This window comes from Prinia subflava, chromosome 2 (assembly GCF_021018805.1).
Source record: "Prinia subflava isolate CZ2003 ecotype Zambia chromosome 2, Cam_Psub_1.2, whole genome shotgun sequence".
NCBI lineage: Eukaryota > Metazoa > Chordata > Aves > Passeriformes > Cisticolidae > Prinia > Prinia subflava.
The window spans coordinates 92,773,239-92,797,445 of NC_086248.1; the positions used below are offsets into that span (position 1 = coordinate 92,773,239).

General features: G+C 40.7%; 1 protein-coding gene and 1 long non-coding RNA gene across 5 annotated transcripts in view; one reads left to right on the top strand and one right to left on the bottom strand.

Moving 5' to 3' along the window:
- The window catches only part of PROX1 (prospero homeobox 1), a 50,043-nt gene extending 42,282 nt beyond the window's left edge, over positions 1-7,761 (top strand). Inside the window, exon 6 of the mRNA XM_063391033.1 lies at positions 1,941-7,761. Within this exon, the coding sequence (XP_063247103.1) occupies positions 1,941-2,126 (186 nt within the window). The 3' untranslated portion in view covers positions 2,127-7,761. The remainder of the gene's footprint in view (positions 1-1,940) is intronic.
- The window catches only part of LOC134547278 (uncharacterized), a 124,747-nt gene that overhangs the window by 32,303 nt on the left and 68,237 nt on the right, over positions 1-24,207 (bottom strand). The window lies entirely within an intron of this gene.

Genomic DNA, 24,207 nt, shown 5'->3' on the forward strand with positions numbered 1-24,207 from the left:
GTGTTGGTCCTCTGGAGTGGATACCAAAATCAAAAGGTTTCACTCTCATCAACTAACATCAGTGTCTACTCCACAAATTTGGTTATCTACTCATTTTCCTGATTTCTAGTATCATGTAGTTAGAATGTTCTTCCCCCTTGGTCAGTGCCCAGCAATACCAAGGTTGATGAACAGTGTGTCATGAACAGAAAAGCATGTCAACTTTTTATAGCAGTGCAAGAATGAGAAAAGCATGGTATTTTCTGTAGACATGTTACCAAATTCCTGAACAGCTGAGTGGTTATGGGGAGTTTTAAGTCATTTCTTTAAGCTGGACTAAGAGAAAAATAATAGGTAATTTCTTCTCCCTTGATTATTGTTCGAAGAGACCATCTGTAAAGATGTGTCTTTCTGTTCACCCTGTTGAATGAAAAATTTCCACGTATGCTTTTGGGTGCAAAAAATACCAAAAAACATGGGGGGGCTGGATTTCACTCTCAGAGGTAGACAGAGGACTTCTCTAGGGCTTCTGGAAGCAGAGTTTGTCAGCTGGTGTCAGGGGGAGCTGATCTCATGCTTATTTGATGGCAGAACGTGGCTATCAAACTGCTGGTGTTTCCCTAACAATGACAGGTGAGCGAGGCTCCAGAGCTCTGTTATATCAGATTGATCACACGCATTTCCAGACAAGTGGTTTTTTTTTAAAGTGACTTCCAAAGGGACAAGAAGAAAAGCCTGAAGTAGAGAACAAGGGGCTGGCCTTGATCTGGCAATGTGAAATGAATTCAGTAAATCAGTGAGAGCTGCCCAAGTGTCTGTTTGCCACGGGAATGGTTCAAGCGGCTCCTGGTGCAGGTCGGAGAACTCCTCTTGCCGGAGGGGACAAAGACTAGCAGTGAGGGAATACTTGCTATTATAAGCATGCTGGCTGCTGGCCGGCCGTGTATTAGCAGTTCTAGAGCTGTGAAGCCATATTTCCGTGATAAAAGTGGAAAATAATACCTGTATGGAGCTTACCTCAACCTTGCAACTGCCCTGCAGTTCATTAGAGTGATTGCTCTTGAATCATTTGAGGCAAAGGGTGAAGTTCTGGTGTTGGTGCCTGAGACAACTACTTAGAATTAATTACTAAAGTTTGGAGGTAACTGTGGTTTTTAACATTCACCCGTTGTTCAGCAGCTTCTGAGAGTGGCAAGTTCCTTCCAGCTGGGCGTTTGACTTACCCGTGAAGTGACAGTGACATTTAGAAACCACAAATGAGTTTAAAGCATCCCAGCTCAGAAGCCACTTGGAGCACAACGCACCCGTTAAAGAGGTTAGGGTGGTAGTTGTGTGCTCCTGAAAAAGAAGGGAAGACCATAGTGTCTCCTGAGAAAGCTGTTCTTTGGGGTTCTGGTGCATGGCAGCCACAGAAGGCAGCCACTAGCCGAAGGCTTTCCTGCCCGATTGGTTTTAAACTACAAACAGCATTCAGAGATACCCCATTTCTTTGACTGCTTTCAGCACTGGTTGTGACCAAAGTCAAGCACAAAGGTACAAAGGGCTTTCTGTGCATGCATAACTTTCAAATTAGTTCTCACATGGAGAGGGGAACATGGCCATAAATGCACGGGTAAAATATCAAGCAGAGATTTCTTTCCTTAAAGATAATTGTGCTTGTTTCCCCTCCTGCTAATTATATCCTATAAATCCCCTACTCTCCCAACTCAGACAGTAACATTTTGTTACCTACATTCTGTCAGTAGACTTTGCAAAGATCTCTAACACATGTTATAAAAGTTATTGCTATAGTACTATATATAACAGCTTTGCATAAGAGAATAGAGGGCTGCCACATTTAGAAAATGCAGGTGCTATGTAAGCCCCTTTCTGAAAGAAAGAACTTAGCTCAGTTTCCTTTGAAGAACCAGAGACTTGAAATTGAAAACTGTATTAATGCCATTGTCTCCTTGTATCAGCAGGTTCCAGAGAGATTCCTGGAAGTGGCTCAGATCACGTTACGGGAGTTTTTCAATGCCATTATCGCAGGCAAAGATGTTGATCCTTCCTGGAAGAAGGCCATATACAAGGTCATCTGTAAGCTGGACAGTGAGGTCCCTGAGATTTTCAAATCCCCAAACTGCCTACAAGAGCTTCTTCATGAGTAGAGAGTTCAGCAGCTATTTATGAATGTATGAAAGTAGCGGTCCCCTCCTGATGCCCAAGTCATGTGTGTCTCTATTTTAATTTCATATATATGTGTATCGCATACATATATATATGTATATGAAATTAGACTGATCCCTCCTGGATATAAGTTTTCGTTCAGTTCCAAGGGGATGGTTATGTTACTTCAGCCTTTGGTTTACTTTTGCCCGAGACCCTTAACATTTGAAGAATCAACGGGGTTAATTTTCAGGGAGAAGAGTTTGGAAGTGTGTAAAAGCCTGTCTTAGCAAGTTAGGGCATTATGTTTAAAAATGCTTTGTCAGATTTATTGCTTGCTGCAAAGTGGCATTTTGTCTTGGTGAGACTAATGTCATGGCACAATACTACAGACAATGAACTTTATATTATGTTTATACTGCTAAAGGTCTGAACTCTGTGGAGTCACTTCATAAGCTTCGAGCTTTTTTATTTGTATTTATATACTTTTTAATCAATAACTAGATTTTGTTTCATACTTCAAAAAAATACATCTGTTTTAGGTACTCACTCCAAGAAGTGACACCCAAACTAGCAAACCCTATGCTTCATGTTTTCCTTGCAGAAATGACAGATACCCTGCATCAGTAAACAACATGCCAGGTTCTTGTTTTTCCAAACTGCAGCAAGGGATGTTTGCACAAATCAAATACTGTTCTTGCAGGGTTAGGCCAGTAATTCATCCACAATATTGTAACAACCACACTAATTTTGGAATATGGTCAGCTTACTAAAGCGGAAGCATTTCACTCTCCATAGAGTAAAAATGAAACCTTCAGCATCGTATATTGCCATGTCTCGGTCTTACTTTAAGTGGCATAAGTCCCTAAATTTATTCTTTTCTTAGTCCATCCGGCCCCACAAGATCCCCTTTCCAGCATACAAAGTTCCCTGTCCATATCTGACATCTGTCCTGAAAAGCACTTTTTGAATGATCTTAGATGTAGTAAAGAGTCTTCACCTCATAGTGCTGAGGCAAAGGAAAGAAAAAAAAAACAACAAAAAAAGAGGCTTGTTTGTAGCTATAAAATATAATTAGTCTTTTCCTAATCAGAAGAATAAAAATTACATTTTCATTAAAATCTAATCAAGCATTATACAAAAATCACAGTGTCCTCCTGGCTATGCAGGGTTCAGATAGCCAAATTGGATTTTTAAAATTACAGTAAGTGCAGCTTTAAAAAGAAAAAAAAAATCTATTTGAGCAATGTGGCTGCACTTGTCTTCTGAAGCTGGAGCTAGTGGTGACCAAAACCTGAGCTAGAGTGTAAAGTCCCTGATGGATCTGGGTTTGCCTGAATGCTACACCACGATGTGACAGAAAGAAAGAAAGAAAGCTAGCTGCTAGTTCTCATGCTTTCTTCAATGGCTCTCCTTTTCTCATGTTTTCAGAAAGAAATCATCTCCAGAAGTTTGGGGGAAGGTTGAATATGCTATGGCACACTGTATTTGTCATTTTCTTTGTCGTCTTTTGTACAGATGCAGTAAGAATTTATTGTTATCATCAATAGTATTTTCCCCTACATAATTCAATTTAAATCTAGAGGAAGTTCCTAATTAGCCATGAATTATATTTAGGCCATTGAGGATATTGGTATCTTCTGTATTTTAAAATTACATTTTGACTTTGGAGAGTGAAAGTTTACCCATGTGACTAAAGAGCTGACCTGATCATTGCAATTTCACTTCATTTACAAATACTGCTGATAGACAGAAATGTATGAAAGCAATTATTGTTAGCAGAAAGCCTTAAAAACCTGCTGACTTCAAATTAAACAGCACAATCCTCCGATTCCCTGTCATTCTTTTCAAGCACTGGCAGTATCTGTAGAGTATAGGCAATGCAGACAATAGCATGGGATGAAGTGCCAACATTTTCACTATGCATTAAAAGCAAAACAAATCTTGATCTTAGACTCCCCGAGAGTACCTAATACTGTACGTAACCTTACAGTAGACAGGATTTATTTTTCTTTCTTTTATTTTCTTACATTTTGTTTCATTTTATTTTCTTTTCTTTATTTCATCTTTCCTTTTTTTTTTCCTGTGTGTGTGCATGATTTGGTAAACATTACACTTCATAAAGATGTAACTCCAATGAATTCTGAGTAAGAAAGGATGAAAATTGTGTTCATGCACTTTTTTTGATTTATGGGAAGAAGTGGCATAAAATGCTCAAGTTTTAATACAGTAAGTTCATCATTGGCATCAGATACAAAATATTACTTTGCATTGTCACCCTGGACATAAGAAAGCAAAGCCATACTTTAATTATACTATGTGGACATACTACTAGCTACCATCTCAACCTGTGATTTTACCGTTGCTTTATATTATTATTATTATTCTATTATTATTCTATTATTATTAATATTATTATTATTATTATTATTTGGCTGCAATGGGATTCACATAATCTAAATAAGTGAAATTGTGTACTCAACACTTGATGTTGTTGCATTTATTTATTTATTTATGGGTAGTATAATCTCAATAGTAAATGAGGCATAGGAATTAGGAGTAGAAATTTCATCTTAAAAGCAAAATAAAAACCTCCTTGATCTGAAAAAGGAATAAATGATAATTTGATAATTTCAGTTGTGATTTTTCTGCATTTTATAGCCATATTGCCTTTGTGCCTCCCAATTCACCTAGAATTACAAATACATGGCATAGCTTGTACTAAATTCTATGTAGAATCCAATCCAGTTTCTTTTAAATGATCTCAATATTATTTCACAAAAAATGGCTAAAAGGCAGGAGGCTACTTTTGTTGTAATGAAAGGTTTACATAGGAAAAGAATTTCAAAATCCATGTAGAAACCCCATCTCGTCATTCATTTACTGCTAATTCAGATTTATTTCTGCATATAAACTTGAGGTTATAGTCTGTGCCTAGACCTTAAATACACCAGCGGAAGGATAAAAAAAATCCTTCAAAATACCAGTTTTTCCCCCACAAGTACAATTGTTCTTGTGCCTTCTGTGGCTTACAATTTTCATCTTTTAAACTTTATTTTTCAATTACTACAGCTGCAATAAACACTGACTTCTTTTTTTTTTTTCTTTTCCCAGCTGTTTGACATAATGTTGATAGCTATGCATATTTTGTGTCTTTTTAAAAATTAAAAAAATTAAAAAAAACAAAGCAGGAGAATACGTTTTTGAAGAAGAGAATTTTTAGAACAGTTTGATAACGCAAATTATTTTTTCTCAATTGTTTGAGCAGCATTCGAGTTTTGAAAATTCTTGTAGAAGCCAATTTTTTGTAACTGTGGTGCAAATCTTGTGTTTTCTTAGCCTGATGAAAAGTAGTATAGAAGCAATATTTCATACGTGACATATGTGCATATACAGATACGTATGTGGTCACACACACAGGACAACATGTGTGGGCATATGTATGTATATTTACACAGAAACACACACACACACACACAAAAATGCGTATGAAGTGAAAAGCTTACCTTTTTCCTATCTAGATTAAGAACCTATTTTAGACATTTGTTATGTTTTGTGAAAAGAATGTTCTATTTGAAACTACAAAACATTTAATTCTTACTGTATCTCTGGTTGTTTATTGGGAACGTTTCACATTTAATGGTAAACACGTGGAAGATGTTAGAATGTAGTAATTATTTAAGGACGTGTTCACCCATGTATTCCTGAGGTTTGCTTTGTGCCTCTGAGTATTATTTAATTAAAGTGTTTTAAGTTTGCAGAATCTTTGTTACTGTACCAGGTATGTGGGTGAACATTGAAAATCGAGGGGAACTTTTATAAAGCAATGTAAATATTCAACCTTACGGCTGTTCTTGCATAAAGACATAAGATTTTAATAACTACATTCTGAAAACATCTGTTGAATTTATAAGAAACACTACAGTAACTGTGTAGATAGTTGAAAGCATTCTTGAAAATCCAGCTCTCTACTTTTAAAAGTTAAGTCTCTTTCATCAGATGTCAAGGGAATGGGTAATACAGTTTCTGTAAAATTGCAGAATTTTTTCTATGTATATGAAGTCAGTTAATAGAAAAATGTTTTTTTTCCACAGGTTAATATTAATTAAGAAATAAAGGTGAAGATTTTGTGGCTTTAAAGATAGGATTTTCACCAGCAGCATTGAAAGATTATACATATATATATATACAGAAAGATATATATATATATTAAAAATGGAAAGTGGTTTACAAAACCCCCAAAATGAGCACTGTACATGAGAAGTGAAAGCAAAATCTATATTTGCCATGTGTATTATATAGCAATCATTGGTGTTAATAGTGCAAATGTTTCCTTCTGGTACCAACTCTGTGTTTGAAAATTCCAATACGCATTGTTTTCAAAAAGCTCCCCTTAAGGAATGTAACTGGTTTATATGAGTAAGCAGTTACTGTATTGCACTTAAATGTTCTGTTGAAGGAAATGCAATTTTGTTTTCTGTAGAACTGTTGGTTGTAAACCATCTATAAACTGAAGCTAAAAATGCTCATATTTAGAGCTGGGATGAAAACTGGTATTTAACCTTTGTATCTTCTTAGGAATATCCTTTTTAGTGTATGAAAGGTGGTGGCACTATGACTTTTTTCAGTCTTTTCATCTGAGCCACATTCACCTCTCTCCCAAAGCAGCCACCTTCCAAATGCACAAATACTGGGATATGTAGAAACAAATCTGGAAGAAACAGTGAGCTTACATTTTTCTCTAAAACCCATACCTTCTGCATTAATTGTACCACTCGAGTAAGATAGTAGACAAACACAATAACCATCTCATTACCATATAACATGTAAGAGTCAGAAACTAAAAAAGGAGGGGAAAAAGGCCTCTTTAGGTTGGTTTTAATGCTGCCCAGAAGACTCAAAGGTTAAGGTTTAAACTGATATTGTCCCAGCCATTACTCATATGTATATAGTTACAAAAGTGACAAAACACTGCCTTTATATTATTTAGCAATATGTTGTAAATAGCATTATTAAGCTCTTTTTTTTGTAATAAAGACCCTTTAATTTGAAGATAGTACAATAACTGAACTGATAAAGTCAATTTTTGATTTTTTTTATTTTATTTTTTAGCTAGAGGCAATTTCAACTGTGGATTTTTTTGTTGTTGTCTATTGTTCTGAAGACTTTGCATAATTTATTGGTTTAATTTATCCTAATTTATTTGATGAAGGTGTACAATTTTGTATTACCAAGGATGTACTGTAATATTAATTGATGACAAGATAAAACAATAAGACTCCCCTGTCCGTTTGGAAAAAAAAGGTGCAGTAGACAATTGATTGAAAAAAAGTTACAAATCTAGCTTGGCAGCTACTAAATTTAAGATAAACACAGGAAAAATGTTTGGGGGGGGGGTGGATTTTATTTTGTGTGTTTAAAGCTTTTGTATACTCTCCAGACTTTTACCTTTTTGCTTTGTACCACTTAAAGGATACAGTAGTTCAATTGCCTTGTGTGCCTTCCATCTTCTCTAAACTGAATGTATGTGCAGTATATATGCAAGCTTGTGCAAAATAAAATATAAATTACAAGCTCATTGCCATTGTTTACATTTATTTCCAAAAGTTTATGTTGCCCCATGTCAAGAGGTGAGCTCTTGAACCGCTCGGCTGTGGCCAGGCTGTGCCTAACACTGCAGTCCTCTGAAGGTTTTCTTTTCCCCTTAGTTCAAATTATTTATTAATGAAACTCCCAGCCCTCTTGCAAAATGGATATAATGATTTATGGCCTCGGTGCCCTACCTCCAGCACAGCGCCGGTTAAGATAATGAATGTTATTTTGCAATAGTCTATCTGACAAGGAATAACTCCCTGGAAGAGACCTGTTATGTCTGAGGCACAGACAGCCCTTTAAATTAAATGCAGCCAATGTGAGCTAGAAGGTGCTTCTGTTTATACTGTTAAATCATGTGCTGGGTGTACCTGCCATGCCGGTGTCCTGCAACAGGGAGTTCCTCAGGCTGGGTGAAGGCAGGGGTGGTGCTTGTGGAGCTGGGGTGGTTCAGATTTGGTTCACATTTGTTACCAGTTTGGCCTTGTCAGTGCTAGTGACCAGATACTATCCACTGTTCTTTTTGTTACAATCCATCACTCGTGCATCTCTTCTGTCTCAAGCTGTGTATTCATCAGCATTACATATAACTACTCTGTACCTACACAGTTCCTCAAAATGTATTTGTTCGTGGTTTTTCTTTTGTTTTTTTCTGTGTCTGCTGTTTCATATGTATCTTAAAATTTTGGGGTTGAGTGGACCTTTGATTTACATGATTGTCTGTGTTTCAGACATGAAAGTTCTCTTTTTGGCTTAGAATTGGTGCAGATGGCAGTAAGACTGTAGCTTATTTAGACCACAAAATCCTGCAAGACTCTTCTGATTTTGAAGGAGAAGCATGTTAATAATATATTTTGATCTGAGGTCATTTATTTTAAGTATCTTCCCTGATTCAGCCTCAGGACACTCAGAGATGAGCTGGAGCTTGGATCCAGCTCTAGCTTCATTGTAACAACCAAATAAATACTTCGTATCTGCAACAGCAGTTACAACTCTGTGTATTTTTATACAACTGGAGATGCATTTGTTGGGCCACCTCAACACGAGGTGTAAAGGAGGTCTGTGGAAGGTCAGGAAGTTACATCTACATAACTAACAATCATTTAAACATGAGATCTAACAATCATTTAAATGTGAGATCTTCTCTGGTTTTCCTGAAAACAAATTGCCTCTCCTAGTTACATCTATCCACATTACTAAACCAGCATACTAAAATAATTTTTGTCTTAGTTATCAAGACGTAACTAGGTGAGGGAGAGGGAGATCATCCTCAGGTACCCAGGTAATGGACCAAAGGATGTGAGCTGTGTGGGTAATTGCCAGCTCACTCTGTGCCTCTATCAGTTTTTCTCTCCAATGTACTGGTTCTGTGAACTGCGGGACACTATTTGCCATTTTACCCTGCAGTGGAAAGCACACAGATCTCTAAATAAGAAATCCTAGTTATTGGCATCTCAGAGTACTGCAGGAGTTCAGAGCTAGACTGGAACTTGGCAAGTAGTCCCTGTCATTGCAGAGGGCCAAATCAACTTTCCCAGGCTTCAAGCACCCTGAAATGATCCAAGTTCTGCAGATCTGGCCATCTGTGCTTGGAAATCCTCAGTTCCCCTAATACCTGGAATTTTTACAATAAGAAAGATACTATGTTCTAGCTTCAAAATTCTAAGGAAGACATGAATATCCCTAAACAAGGCAAATAATTGAACAGTTTTATGTCACTGAGATCATCTCTAGCAACTGGGGTCTTTTACACCTCACATTACGGAGCAGCTGAATGTGGAAGAGTGCATTTTGCCATTTGAGAGCCTGAAAGGGTTAATTGCTCTTGTTTTCTTGGTCTGTACCCTTATTTATGCCCAGTCTAGGTTGTGCCAACACAATTTCTATGGAGATGATCCCTTCTGATCCAGTCTTCCCTCTTTGTTAGGAGGGAGAGTGGCAGCATACGACTGACCGCGTTTGGGAAATAACACAAACGCGTCCCTCACTGTTTGCAATGGGTGCCAGTGCCTCCCCAAACTCATCTCAGTGACTTTTAAAATATGGCACTGTGCTTGTTTCAAGAACACGATCTGCAAAATTAAATCTTTGCTAAATTCTGTTGTTGAATGAGGATGGAGGGCTCCCAGGGTGAAGGCAGAGCTTGATAAAAAGGGCTGGGGGTTGTTTCCCTGCCTGGTCCAAGAGTTTGACCCTCTGGGCACATTGCAGGGCCTGCCTGTTCTCCCAGCTTTTCAGTGGGCAGGGGCATTTGGAGAAGCTGCCTATTAAAGCTTGATAGATTGGTGGGTGCAGAAAATCCATCAATTGCTACAATAGCCATTTTTGTTTATTAGGACCAGAACCATGCCTGCACCTCAAAGAGATGAAAGAGGTGTCTTTTATTTAAATATTAAAAAATTTTAGATGCCCAAATGAATGCTTATTGGCTTTGGGTAGGCTGATTCTTTCCAGAGCTGCAGAGCAGAGTGAGACACTGAGTCTCCTTCAGAGAAAGGACCCCCCCCCACCTCACTCTGCCCAGAGCCTGAGGGGCAGCAATTGCATTTTCGTGAATAAATCCAGGGCAAATGAATAGTAGTACTTTCCCATTTATTTGGGAATCAGTGTGAAAAACCAACCAAACAAACAAACAAACAGACAAGCTATTCGCTTCACAACAAAACACATGAAAATGAACTGCTGTCATACCCAAATGCAGTTAATTGCATGCACAGTTTAATTTTATTCTTTGAAATTAGGCTTAAGGTTGAGTCTCCATCTAGGCAAAGGAAAATAAAATCCCAGAAAGATGGCACAGATAGCTAAAGAAATACTGCTGGCTCCAATGTAAATATGTTTGTGGTTTGCAAGAGACCTGCCAGTCAAGCAGCTGTGGGAGGTAACAGGGGAGAACGCATGAGAGGAAAAAGTCTTGTGGCAACAGTGGCCAGTTTCATTATGGCCACTGCCAGACTGTGAAACAACTCTGGGGGCTTGAAATCCTATTGCCTATTAAAACTGGGCATGACAGCTCTTTTTTATGCTTCACCAACCAGAGATGGAACAGTGTCCTAGGGGAAATAAGGAAAAATATTTATTACAAGTGTTTAACACCTTTTAGTACAAAACAACCCTAATATGCAGCACTCAAGGATAATTCATGCCAGCACATGTAAAACCAAGGGAAATCGTTTATCAGCTCAATAATTTGGTCAGAGCTTTTAAAGGAAGAGATGATGCTCCAGTAAAAACCATAAGGCCAGATTTCTCTGAAGTGGAGGCACTTTAGGGGTTTTTTTAATATTATTTTTACAATTTCTCAGTAATCCACACCAGGCTCTGACAGCACACCCACCCCAGGGACTGCATGGCTGCCTGACTCGGGCTGAAGTGTGGCCATTCAGACTGGGGGTTCACCTGCCCCTCATGCATGGCAGTAGTTGCTGGCATATTTAAGAAAGCCACAGGACAGGCAGGGTTGGATCTTGAACAACACACGAGGCAGAGGTTTAAACAGCTTCAAAGGCTTATCTGAAAACCAGAGCTTGTCTCACACTGCAAACAGTCTGGAAGCATAAGGACACTCGGGTCAAGGGGTGTATTTCAAATCTTTCCTGATAAAATGTTTGGAAGCAGTGCAATATAAAATGAGCTTCACTGCTTTCTTACACGGACATATGCAGTGTGACTTCCCAGCTTTGGGAGAAACCTGGAACTCAGGCGGGGGGAGCTCCACCACTCGCTGAGCGCCACAGGGAAAAATCTCGAGCACTTTCAAAAGGCTGCGCTCAAATCTATTCCTGCTCAGTGTCCCCATTTCGTAGGGAGTGAAATGGAGATGCGGGATGGTGGCACCATCTCCCCAGGACCTCCCTCGTGCCCACTGCAGAGCTGGGAACAGCTCCCGCTTCCTCAGCCCGGGCGGCGCTGCTGGCCCCACGCGTTACTCATTAACGCGCGGTTACTCGTTAACAGCCCGCGCACGGGGGTCCTGCACGGCCCCCCCAAAGACCCCGGGCTACATTGCACAATCCACACGCTGCTGCCCTGCCAGCTCCATCTCCTAGCTGAAACCTTGCTTCCTGGCATCCTTTTGCATCTTTGCTAGCGGCCGGAGCCAATATGTTAAAATACTGTTTACCCGGCCATTGTCTGTCCCAGAACCTGGGGGGGAACCACGGAGGAATTGGAGGAGTCCATCCATGGCGAGGATATCCCCCTGCCAGTGAGTCAGGTTTCTCCCTCCCATCAGGAAAAGCATGCTGCTTAAACCGTGTTCCTGCCCTTCCCGAAATTTCCAGAGTGTTCCGCAGCCTTTAACCAGGGCCACAGCTGGCTGCTGGTGGCAGGGCAGGGTGGCTGACCTGGCGATGGCAGGGAAAGAAAAGGTCAAGGTGTGCTGCGGTGGGGCAAGGGGGAAACCCAGCTCTGCCAGAGAGTGACCCTGTGCAAAGGCCGGGCAGATGGGCGCTGCCTGAGGCCACAGAACTGCTCCCTGCTCAGGGTAGAGGGGCCCAAAGCCGGCGGCCAAAAGGCACCCAGGGGTGCCGGAGGGCAGCAGTGGCAGGAGGGGTCTGGAGCCTCCACGGCAGCGGTGGGGTGAAGCTGGTGCGCAGTGTCAGGCACCCCTGCCCTTCACGGAGCTCCCTCCGTGTATTTCAGGATTTCAGTACCCTTCTCACATCTCTCTGGAGGAGGGAAGTGAACGGGGGTGACGGTGGTTTTGACAAGGTGAACGTGGCAGCAGCCCCAGCAAACAGGCATTGTTGTCCCCAGCAAAAGACAGCAGCTCAGTGATCCTGTGCTACATCACTTGCAAAATTCAAGGTTTGTCCAAAACATTTTTATATAGATATAAACTCTTTTAATAGAGATAATATCAGGAATATATAACAACTATTACTGTTATTATTAACCCTAAGGAACTTTGCTATTCCAGAAATATAAATAAAGTGTAGTTATCCTTAATCTGATTTCAAATGACCTGAAAAGAGGATCAAAAAAGTGCAAGGGAGCTGTACAACAGGGGAGAAAATGGCGAGTGGGGGAAGGGGGGTGAGGGTGTTGACTGTAAAAGAAAGAAAATTATCCCAATTCGAGCACTGCTGGAAAAACGTGAAAGTTATTGCCGCACAAAGAACCTCTTGAACTGCTCTGCCTTCCAAAATTTCTACTGCACTCTCTGCAGTTACTTGTGTATGGCAGAAGCAGCATCTTTGTATTATATGAACAGTCTGCTTCATAATCAAATACCATCTGTCGCTACATCTGAACTTGTTTTCAACATCTGTGCGTTCTGGTCTTAACAAAGCTTTAAAAACTAATTCAAAAACTTTCACAGATCACTGACTAAATATGTACATTTACCATCTTTCATATTGGTTTAAAATATTTCTTCTATAGCTGCATCCCCTTGGCTGGGAATAGTTAAGATGTATACACTGAGTTGCTTTATTAAGCTTATTTTCTAATGGCCTTGGGTAGCCAAGTGCAAAAGAGGGACACTTGCTCAGGCACCGAGAGGACCCATCATATTCTTTCTTGGTGCCAATACAGTCCCTTTCTGCCAATGAGAAACCTGAAAGTTGATCAGCTACCATACCCCAATTACTCAAAATGACACTACAGATAAAACTGCAACCAAGGGGAGAATCAACTGTATGGCTTATATGCTGCTAAAGTGTGTCTGAACAAATGGTGAAGTAAAATCATGAGAGCCCTCAGGAGGATAAGTACGTTGTTACTTTGCACATGCTTCAGAAATGTGAAGTACATCTTTACAGAACTTTTGGCCAACCCCCTGGCAGATGTTGACCAGTTTTGCTTATGTATACATCAGTTGCAGAACACTAAAACAGAGATTGGAAATTTTAATTTAGTCAAGGCAGTTGGGCTAAAATGATGGCTTTTGTTGAAACCATTAAATAGAGCTGCCTAATGAAGTACAGTACAGCACTGGCAAACCGAGCCCTGATGAGATGCAGCAGCTTCCAAACTGCAGCCCTGCAAAAGGGAAGAAGGAAGCTTGCAAGTCTTTAACTAAAGTGGAATGGCGACAGCCCTTGTAAAGCTGCGTTTGATTTTGTGTTTGAGGGCAGATGCACTTGTACATTATTGCCCTGACATTTTAACCATTAGTTGGAAATGTGCCGTTGCAGTTCCTGCCATATATTTCTCAATCCTATTTGTTAGAAAGTGAGCTAATAGACAGTGTGATGAAGTGATCATAAATTCACTTTCAAAGGGCATTTGGGTTCAGAGCCTAAAGATTGAATATGGCAAATTCTTAGGCACGGGGAATAAGGTGGGGGCCAGGAGGGTCATTCTCACTGATGGGTTCAGTGATTGATTCCACTACAGAACTATATTTGCCCTTTACTTGGCTGTTTAACACAGAATAGCCATAATAGGTTCCCGATCCATTATTCCTCTTCTTCCTAGGGTCACTATGAAGTGAAAGAAAATATAACCTTGGCTGTGATAAAATAAACTTTAGCATTATCAGGTGTTTGGAAATTGGAAGGCGTCTGATTGCTTCATATAGGATAGACACAAACACACACACACACAAAGGGTTATAATATAATCCTCCATGCCGCCCCTGACAAATGGTTATTACCATTCAGTATTGGTTTTGTGCTCATGCAATAATATGGTGTCATGCAAGTCCACACAGCCTTAAAATTCTTCTTATTATACACAGCCTTCCAAAAATCACATGCAGAATGCTGCTCTTTTAATGGTGATCAGCAGCATTTTTTTAAAGATAGGTGGCTTAGAACAAAATTTGCTTTGAGAGAGAAAAAAAATTATCTGAAAGGCAAGATGAAAATTAGTGTTTTAGCACAAGGCAGCCCCAAAATATTTTCAATAATTAGAAGAGACTTATGTTCCATTTCACTGTTTTATGTGTTATATAGTATAGAGCAAGTGCCACTGTAGTTAAGTGTTTGTCAGCATTTCCCTTGTAAATCCTGGTTTTCCAGAGGGTTGCTATAACTTGCCAATTTCAAATCGCACTGGGCTAGCACTCACTATCCACATTGTCAGCCCAGATGCAAATTTCTGTTGTTGTTATTACCAAAAATGAAATCAAGTGAAGCTGCTGGTTTTCAGTTCATGGCAAAAGATGATGGTTGGGAAGTGGGGGATGGTGGTGGCTTGTGTGCTGTTTTTTTCCCCTTGTTGCTCCTAGTTGGGATTTTGTTGCTTCAATAGCCTGATTCAAATGGGTTTGTTTTGAAAGAGATGTGAAAGATATTTTTTTGTACACCCCAAAAAATAAGTGACACGTAGAGGGCTCAGGAAGAGAAGAGGGCAGTGCTCTTATCTGGTACAACATTATCTGAGCCAGGCTGTTGGTATCCAGGGGTACCTGCTGACCCCATTCCAGGCTTAGGTTCTGCATCATAAAGGCCTTAACATGCTAATAAATGTCTATAAGTTGCTGAATCCAGCAAGAAAACATAAAATTAGTTGACTCAGCTAGAGCAACTCCTGTGGAGCACAGGAGCAAACCCATGTCTCCTCTTCCCAGCCTTTGGGGCCAACCTCTGGAGACCCTACAGGACCTTATAAACAGAACCACGAAGAAGGGGCCAATCCCTCTTCAACATCCCCAAAACCTACATGACCCCACAATGGGCACAGCAGAGTACAGGACTGCAGAGCTGCAGCCCCTAATGTTCTCTGCATGGCAATGGAGCAGAGGGGTGCCTCCTCCACTTTGAATTAATTAAAATTAATTTTCCAACTTTAAAAAGAATTCTGAAGAATATTTGTCCTTTTATTGATCAAGTCTTTTGCTATTTAACACCTGCTTGGTTTTGTTATGCTGGAGAAGGCTGTACTGAGATGTTCCTGACTGCTTTCCTCTGTGGGTGTAACCCTCCACCCCTGAGAAGCATAAGCACATGAATCCAGACTAAAATCAGATTTACACCAGTGCAGAAGTACACTTAAAGTGGAGAAACAGCCCTAAGGTCAAAAGTTTGCATTGAGGAGGAGTGCACTTGTAGACGTTTACAAACCTAGATGCTTTCTGCAAGTAAAGAAATGGGGAGTCCCTGGGTGAGCCATTGTTACCAGCTCTAGAGAGGCTAAAAACTGGTAATGCCACACTCCAGCTGCCTGGAGAAAGACAAATTGGAGAATATGTTCATATTGCTTGGAAGGTACCCACGAATCTTGTAGTACTTTTAAATCAGCCGATGTGGCCTGCAGAGCTGGCAAAGCTGGGGAGTTCATCTCGCTGGGCAGGTTGGGGTATGGCTTGTGATATTTTTGGTCTCCTGGACTGAGAGACCAAGGTCAGCAAAAGAGACTTTGACATTAGTAGTGTTACATCAGCTTACATCAGGTGAGGTTTCAGTCTGTGCACAGTAGCACCAGTTTATCTTTATAAGCCATTGCTCAGGTACCTCCTCCAGGATCTGCACTAATCAGAACTACCCCACACACCACTTCAGCATAGAAAACAAGGTCTGTATTAGTCATACACTGTTTTCCCCACCTGGAAAAATTCTTAGGTAGATTCCACTTGAAAACAAAGGGTGATTCCCTGCCTATTTAGTGTTAAGTCAGAATGCCAATTTTATTCTGTATCCAAGCCCCAAATTTTAATGTATTGAGGCATTCCACCACAAAATTCAAGCTTCAAGATCAGAGGACCCCAGCTAAATGTCAAGATATTTCCACAAAAAAGAAAAACTGGATTTGCCCTCTATGTAAGGCACACAGCAGATAAAACCAATAATACCTTATCTCCTCCCATAACTTCCTGGCCAGAAGCAGCAGCAATATATATTAAGATATCAATTGACTGTTTATAGGATTAAGTAAGGAATAGCTGAAATCAGTCCTTGCTTTTATTTGAGTTTAATTCATCCAGTCAGAGATCTGTGTGGTAACCACCTATAATAAAGTAATAATAGCAATAATAATAGAGCTTTGCACTTTCACAGCATCTTCCACTGAAAGTTATCTGTGTGCTTCATAAACATTACTCTTGCATCCATTCCTTCAATTCCTCCACTTTCTCCTCATCTTTATCCATAGAATCTGCAGTAATATGATAGCATGGATGGCCTTACAAATAAACTAAGGTGAGCTGTTACTTCAATGAAATACAGAAAGAGCAAGGTAAAGTTATGTGAAAAATATGAGGGAAATCCAGTAAGCTAGAGACAGTATATATTCATTTTGCTAACATGTTATGTGCTCAGTTAAGGATAAAAGAAAATCCATACATTCTGCTAGGTTCCCTGATATTCTTGCATTAAAGGAATATAAATCAACGTGCACCACTCAGCGTGTTGGGTTTCTGAGACATAAAATGAAGAGGAAGAAAAATATCAGTGAAGAAAGTTTGGAAAGACACGGGTTTTGTTTCCTTAGAACAGATAATATTTTCTTAAATCTCAGTCTTATGAAGACATATTGCACATATGTAAGTCACAGCATTGAAAGGTGGCAGGAGATGTAGGCATGGGGTTGCAATTTGAAACTCCCCAGAGCAGTGGGGCTCCCTTTGTCTGGGGTTATAGGGCAACCAGCTCACTAAGCACAGTTATGAGACAAATAAGAAATACTAACAAATACTGACACAGGTATTGTATTCAGTGTCTTGAACTGACTTCAGAACAAAGAAAGAAGATGCTGTTTTCTCCTGGAAATTAATCGCTGGAATCTTAGCCTGTCTCCAGTGGAAAACTTCCTAGAGTGAAATTCTCTCCAGGTGGATAGCAGCACAAAGACCACACAGCACTAAGCTTGTGGTAATGGCTTCTTCCATTTTGGTGCTTTAATGTAAAGTGAAAGGTAAACAACATTTAAAAGATGAGGACAACACCTGAGAATGCATAAAATTATACAAGCAGGCAGATTTGGGAGAAAGATGCACGGTAAAGAGAAGTTTTGTAAATGGAAAGGGTTTCTAAGCAGGAAAATCCCAATGTTCCACCAGTATATCGGAGGCCTTTCTCCTCTTGTGTTAGGTTTGCAGATTTTCTCCACAAAGAAGCGGGTCCCTCTATGACTAAGTGGCCATTTCCTCTACTGGGCAAATCCAGGCTTTAGCTGAACACGGTGAAATCCTGGGAGAGGCATGGATAGCAGAGGGAAGGGGAACAGGCAGTGGACTCCAATGGTGAACCAGGACAAATAAGAGAACTGTGGCCCATGTCTCAACTTCTCTATCCATAAAATAACAGCAGTAGGAAGTGTCTTCCTGTGCTAAGTGTATTGAGAGGAGCTCTGTGTGTAAACATCAAAACTATTTCCAGCTATTACCCCTGTGGGCCTGATATTTCTGGGTCTGAGAGATTTTAGCCTGCTAGCAGCTGCTAACTTTTTTCCCAAGGGAAAATTTCTCAAGAAAGCTTCTTCTCAAAACAATCTTGGCAAAAAACTATCTTTTCTCAAAACAATCTTTCTCCAGGTGGTGTTTTTTTGCTTTCTAGTTCTCAAAGAAGACATTTTAGCTGTTTCTCTAGTTTAACCAATAGCATTAGAGAGGTGTCCTTCCTGGTCACCAATCCTGTTAAGTCTGTATTGGAACACCTTATAAAAACTAGTAAGAAGTAGACAAATAAAGCTTTTTCTATACTCTTTGCCCTCTGAAATATTTGGAGTCTCTCATCTTTTTTCGTTTCCTACAGCAACATTACCCCCTCAGTAATTTCATTCTGCCCTCCCCCTTTTCTCAGTATGACAGTGACTGCAGCACTAGCCCAGTAATTGGATGTTTTCGTGCCTCAAACTCACTGGTATTTAATTTTTATATCATTCTCAGAACCTATCACATATTTGTTTTGATTTATTCAATATTGATCCTTTCTCTGACTTTCGAGCAGCTATCACCTTCCCCGCCCGTTCCCAGGGAATCTGCCAAGCCAGCAGTTTGTGATTTTGTCATAATACATGTGTTTCATTTGCCGAGTGGCTGTCACAAGCATCTCACAAATGTTACATCCCCTCTTTTTATTCACACGTTCTGTATATTCAGTGTTCCCAGAGATGGGCTTTTCTTGTGTGGAGAAGCAAGGCTTTTTGTATCAGTTTGCAGGATACAAATCTAAACCTGTTTTAGCAGAGAAAGAGGAGCTTTATTTTTGCTGGATTTGAATAAATGCTCTTATCTGGCTTTCCACAATACACTATGCACACGAGAGCAGAAAAAAGACAGCTGACTGAGGCGAACCCGGGGCGACATTTTCTGAAGTGTTGAGGTGGCTTCAGCAGGTTTCACTTTGTTTGCAGTCACTTGCATTTTGCTCCCTCATGATACACAAGCATGTCCCCATTTCAGAAAGTCAGTGTAAAATATTCTAAACTGCTTTCCCCAAATCTCTTCCTTGTTAGTTCTGTGTCTCACTGCTGGGAGTCTTCTACAGCATGGCCATGAGAAGAAGGCCAAATACCACCGGTCTAAACATTTTATTTTTAGGAGTTACCCTCTTCCACGGAAACATGAAGCAAAGCCCATACCCAAGCTATGAGCACAAGTTAAGAGCACAATCAGCAGACCAAGGGAAGTTTTCATCCCCTTCTATTTAGGCCCATCTATTTAATATCACTACTCTCAGCTCTGGAAGTCAAAGAGGATATTGAGAAACTGGAAAGGTCCCAGTAGAAGGAGACCAGGATCATCAGCACAGGAGTGCTGAAGAAAGGTTGAAGAAACTGGTCTTATTTAAGAAGATGAAGAGGAGGCTGGGAAGGAAGGTCTCTAGCCAATATTTGAAGGGTAGTCACAAAGTCAGTGTTTGAAGGGTAGGCACAAGGACAACTGAGTTGCTCATCTTGGGAGCAACAGACAGTAAAACAAGGAGCAAGAACTGATGCCTAAAGATTTTTTGCTTTTTATATATATTTTTATATATTTGTAGCTTTGTAGATTTTAACATACAGATGTATAGTTTCTGGCATTTACTTACACTTTAGAACAGTAGAGTACCCTTTCTAACACATTATGTCACATTCTTGAAATTCTATTTAGTCTTATTTCCAAGAAAAGAATTTCTAACAAGGACATCTTGTTTTACACCAGCATTTGGGAGACACAACAAAATATAGGGCAAAGAACCCCTTGGAGTCTCTCCAATAGGGCAGGTCCCAGGTGGGTTCCCAGCACAACTGGTCTCCTATTAGATGTACTTGCTAGATACACTAATTAATTAAACTTATAAAACGGTGATAATCTGATGCCACTGGTGCACATAGCTATATTTTGTGCACCTGAAATTCATTAAAGAACTGCCCTTCATACCAACCACTTTAATGCTGTTTGGAAAGTTTTTCTTTCGATTCCAGGCAACATAACCACAAGCTGTGGCTCAGAAGATTCAGGATAAACAATAAGGAACACTTACTCACTAGAGGAGTAAGCTCCTAGAGCAGGAACAAGCTACCCAAGAGCTGGTATCTCAGTCCATGGAGGCTTTCAAGACTTGTCAAGAAAAAAACCCAGAAAACCAGATGTGACATTATCTGGCCAGTTAGCAATGTCTGTGCACTGAGCCGGAGGCTGAACAAGATGACCTCCAGGAGGTCCCTTACATTTCATACTTCTATGGTCAAAAAGTGTTATGAAAGTTCAAAGGAACTTTTCAATGAGCCCTCAGAGAACATGCACATATACACACTAACAGAGGGAGAAATCAAACAGGGCTTCCAATATAAACAGCTTCTCAAGATATTCTGCCATCAAAGTTAAGCTCCTGTGATCTCCACAGGCATTTGAGACATGAAGAAGGGTAGAATATAGAAGTCTGAGAAAAATAGTCCCTGTGTTGTTTACGTTCAAGTTTTTAGTCTTATCTCCCTATAAAATTCTTGTACCACTTAGGAAACCCTCAGCTTTCTGCAGAAGCAACTGCCAGCTTCCTCTTAGCTCTTCCCTAACCCATTTCTTTTCTTTAAACTGTTCTCCCTTCTTGTGAGCTTGCATTCTTTCTAATTCCACATCCTGACACTATTTGGGTTTTGTCTCTCTTCTCTCAGGAACGTGCCATCTTGTGTAAACCCGAGATCTGGCTCCTTATCTCCAGTAATTTCCACTCTCAGCAGCCTCAGAAATAACTGGTTAATTAGAGGCATATGCTTGGGGGCTGCATCCATTTCCACAGTTTATGCTGTATCATTCAGGGGAGACAATAGTGGAAAAATCTATCCTTTTCTATGGAGAAATACCTTGTTTGTCATACCATCCCAGGCAGCTTACAAAGTAAAAGATGGTTTTGCCCGGGGAAATTCAGAGATGGGACAGACTTTTGCACGGATTCTTTTCAGTAAGCATTTTTCTGCATTACCATTTCTGCTATCGCGTCCAGTGTCACCAGGGAACGGTTCAGCATAAACACCTCCTGAGGAACTGTTCCAGAGCCTAATGCCAACCTGAGACAGCTGCTGATGCTGAACAACATCATCAAGGGCCCACTGTCCCTTCCTGCCACTCCTCCTCCTTCACCACCAGTGAAAGAACTATGAAAAGACCAAGAGCTGGTGTACAGCCAACAAGAACTAAAGATCTTGCAGCTGGTTGTACCACCTGTGCCTTGTGAAATTCCAGCCAAAACAACGTCCCCTCCCTCCCCTCAGATAACCCCTTCATTAGAGAGAAGGGCACCCCATTTGACAACTTTATGAGCGGGAGGGGTGCGTGCACAGCAGCAGGTACGGAAGGCAGCAGCTCCTGCTGTCGCCGGGGTTCTGCGGTGTGCAGGGCCTCTCGGGGCCGCGCACGTTCAAATGCACACGCGGCGTGCAAGCCACATTGTGCCAGATATATATAGCTGCTCAATGCCACCCTGCTGAGCCAGTGCCAGCACAGACCACGTGGGGCTGGCTTTATTTGGGCTGGTTTGAGGGAGATGTACAGAATCCATGAGTGAAAGCGCTGATACATGCGGCTCTGACACAAAAGGAAGGATCCTTCACTTAGGGCCATAGAGCAAATCCAGTGTTCTGGATTCCCCCATGAATATCAAAGGGCATTATACATGTGTAGTCAGAGCACACTGTCTCAGGGCACATTCTGCCACACAGCTCTGAGGGGAAAATTTTGCTTCAGGCATGTTAAAGGTGGGTCTATAGCCATTAGTTGATAACATTCTTCAAGCATCAAAATATTAGACTTATTTGGTTTTATCTTTTAATACCAACTAATGTTTTGATTAATAATGTTTATTTTAACAGGACTAGAAATGACAGAGGAACTGTTAAGATGGAAATTATGCATCTTCAGTCCACCTCAGTCACATATCTATTTCAATTTGTGTGTTTTCACATGTGGCATGACCTTACACTCTTGTCCCTCTTGTGTCCATGTCCTTGTTTAGGTTCAATACTGGTGGATGCTAGAGGGAAAAGGGCCTTAAATAAGCATGTCTGGATACAGCCAAAAAATAGTTGCTGTGATTATAGTGCACACCCTGGTGACTAATGAGAGAGGTGAGACCTTACTTTCTGTGAGTGATTGGTCTAAAGGGAGGCTCCTGATGCCAGCAGATGTAGCCCTGCCTTCAAACACAGAACTGACCAGCTTTGATTCTACTCAGTGAAGGGCAGCAGCATTCATATATAGTGGCTCATTAGAAAATATCAGCATTTCAGCTTTTTTATCCAATTAAAAACATCTGGCACTAGGGTGATCCAGCTGGCAGCCCATGGCTCCATACCTAAGTTGTGGAATGGCTGCACCCGTGGTTGCCTCAGCAGAGACCAAGAGCAGCTGCTAGAGCAGTGCTGGAGGCTGAGCACCTCTGCTGCATCCCTGCATCCCTGCCCAGCTGAGGGTTTCCAGACACCCCTGGAGGCAGCACTGCTGCCCTGGGCACAGCTGGAGGCTCAGAGGTTGGTCATCTCTTCCTCCTGACCCAGAGCAGGGAAACGTGGGCTAGGGTGGGAGCAACAGCCCCTCTATCCAGAAGTTTGGGGTTTGTCCTGTATGGAGTAGCTGGAAATCTATTGTTTATTTGACAGCAATCTCCTACTGAGGGTCACCCAACATTGTACTGGAAACGCCAGGAACATTTTAAAACAATCTTTCAAGACAGAAAGTGCTTGGCAGGAGGATTTCATTCTGCACACTTAGTTCTCTCTAGCAATTTCTGCCACAGAATTTGTACTCTTCCCTATTGACTCCTCAGGGTGGTACCAAGAGGAAATACAACATGACCTTCATCAAAATAAGAAGTACCATTAACACAAGTCCTATTCTTTCTCTGCTTTCCTCACAGAGTTAAGCAAGGCACAGGAATCATCAAACTAAATGGCTGGGTCAGCTTAATGTAATAAATCTATTAGTTCATATCATCATATATTTGATTTATACTACCCCAGACAATTACTAGCATGTCATTTCTTTGTTTAGGGATTTTTAATTTGAAAGTGTTCTAATCCTTAGTGTCAGCTGTTCCTGGTGGGTGATGACATATCTACTGTGAGTGAAACATTCTGATGACATATAGAGTGTAGGAATCAAATGTCATAAGCATAAATATTTAAGCAATAAGACATGACAGGTAGAGCATTTCTTGGCGATTATCACACACCTCGGGTGGTGTTATGACGAGGCATTTGTCCAAAGGCCAGCTGACTTTAACACACTAAAAGTAGCATGATTGCCTGGAAATGTGCTACTTGAAGTGTCTTATTGACATTTTTCCCTTCTCTTGATGATTTCTTCATTTTCCGATGGGAGCTTCAAGGAATTACCATTTCCTTCCTTCAAGACAGGGAAAGATTACACCTTTGAAAGATCTGAGCACCCAAAGCTACATGGAAAGGGAGCCTGAGAGAAGATGGACCTAAACCTTAATAGATGACATTCACAGCCCACATTCAGAGTCCGAATGTGGCTTTGAAAGAGCAGATCTGTCATTTCCTACCATAATGAGTGCTTTCTGAACCAAGACAGAGTCAGCATGGCAGTGAAGAGCTGAGTAATTTTTTAAGCAACATTCAAGCTACAGACAACTTTTGAGGAGAAAACACCACATCATTTTCACTTAGAAGATGCTGTCTGTAGTTCTTTGCTCTGGTTTAATAGCATTACCTGTTCTATGAGTGGTATAAGGCTGTGAAAAACAGAGGGGTTAGTCTTGACTCAAAGTGTATCAAATACGTATTTAATCCTCAAATTTATAGCTTCACTTCAATCATCCAATACTGCCAAAAACCACACTGAGATAAACCAGCCTAGTGACACTACAAGCAGGTAGACCATTCACACCTCTGGAGCTCAAGTCTCAGGACTTCTTTCATTTCTGTCTGAACTGGATTATGCTAAATAGAACACTATACACAAAAATAAATGTTGTTCAATGCCTCTAGTAGTTTTTTACCTATTTGCTTGCTGTGAAAGACAGGAGACACACAGAGGAATTTGCCAATTTGGCCAGATCTGCACCATCCATGGTGATTTCTGCTGTGATCACAATACCTCGCCTTTTTGCATAAATACTTGGCTGGGCTTAATACAAATAGGTGGAAGAATAGATATACACA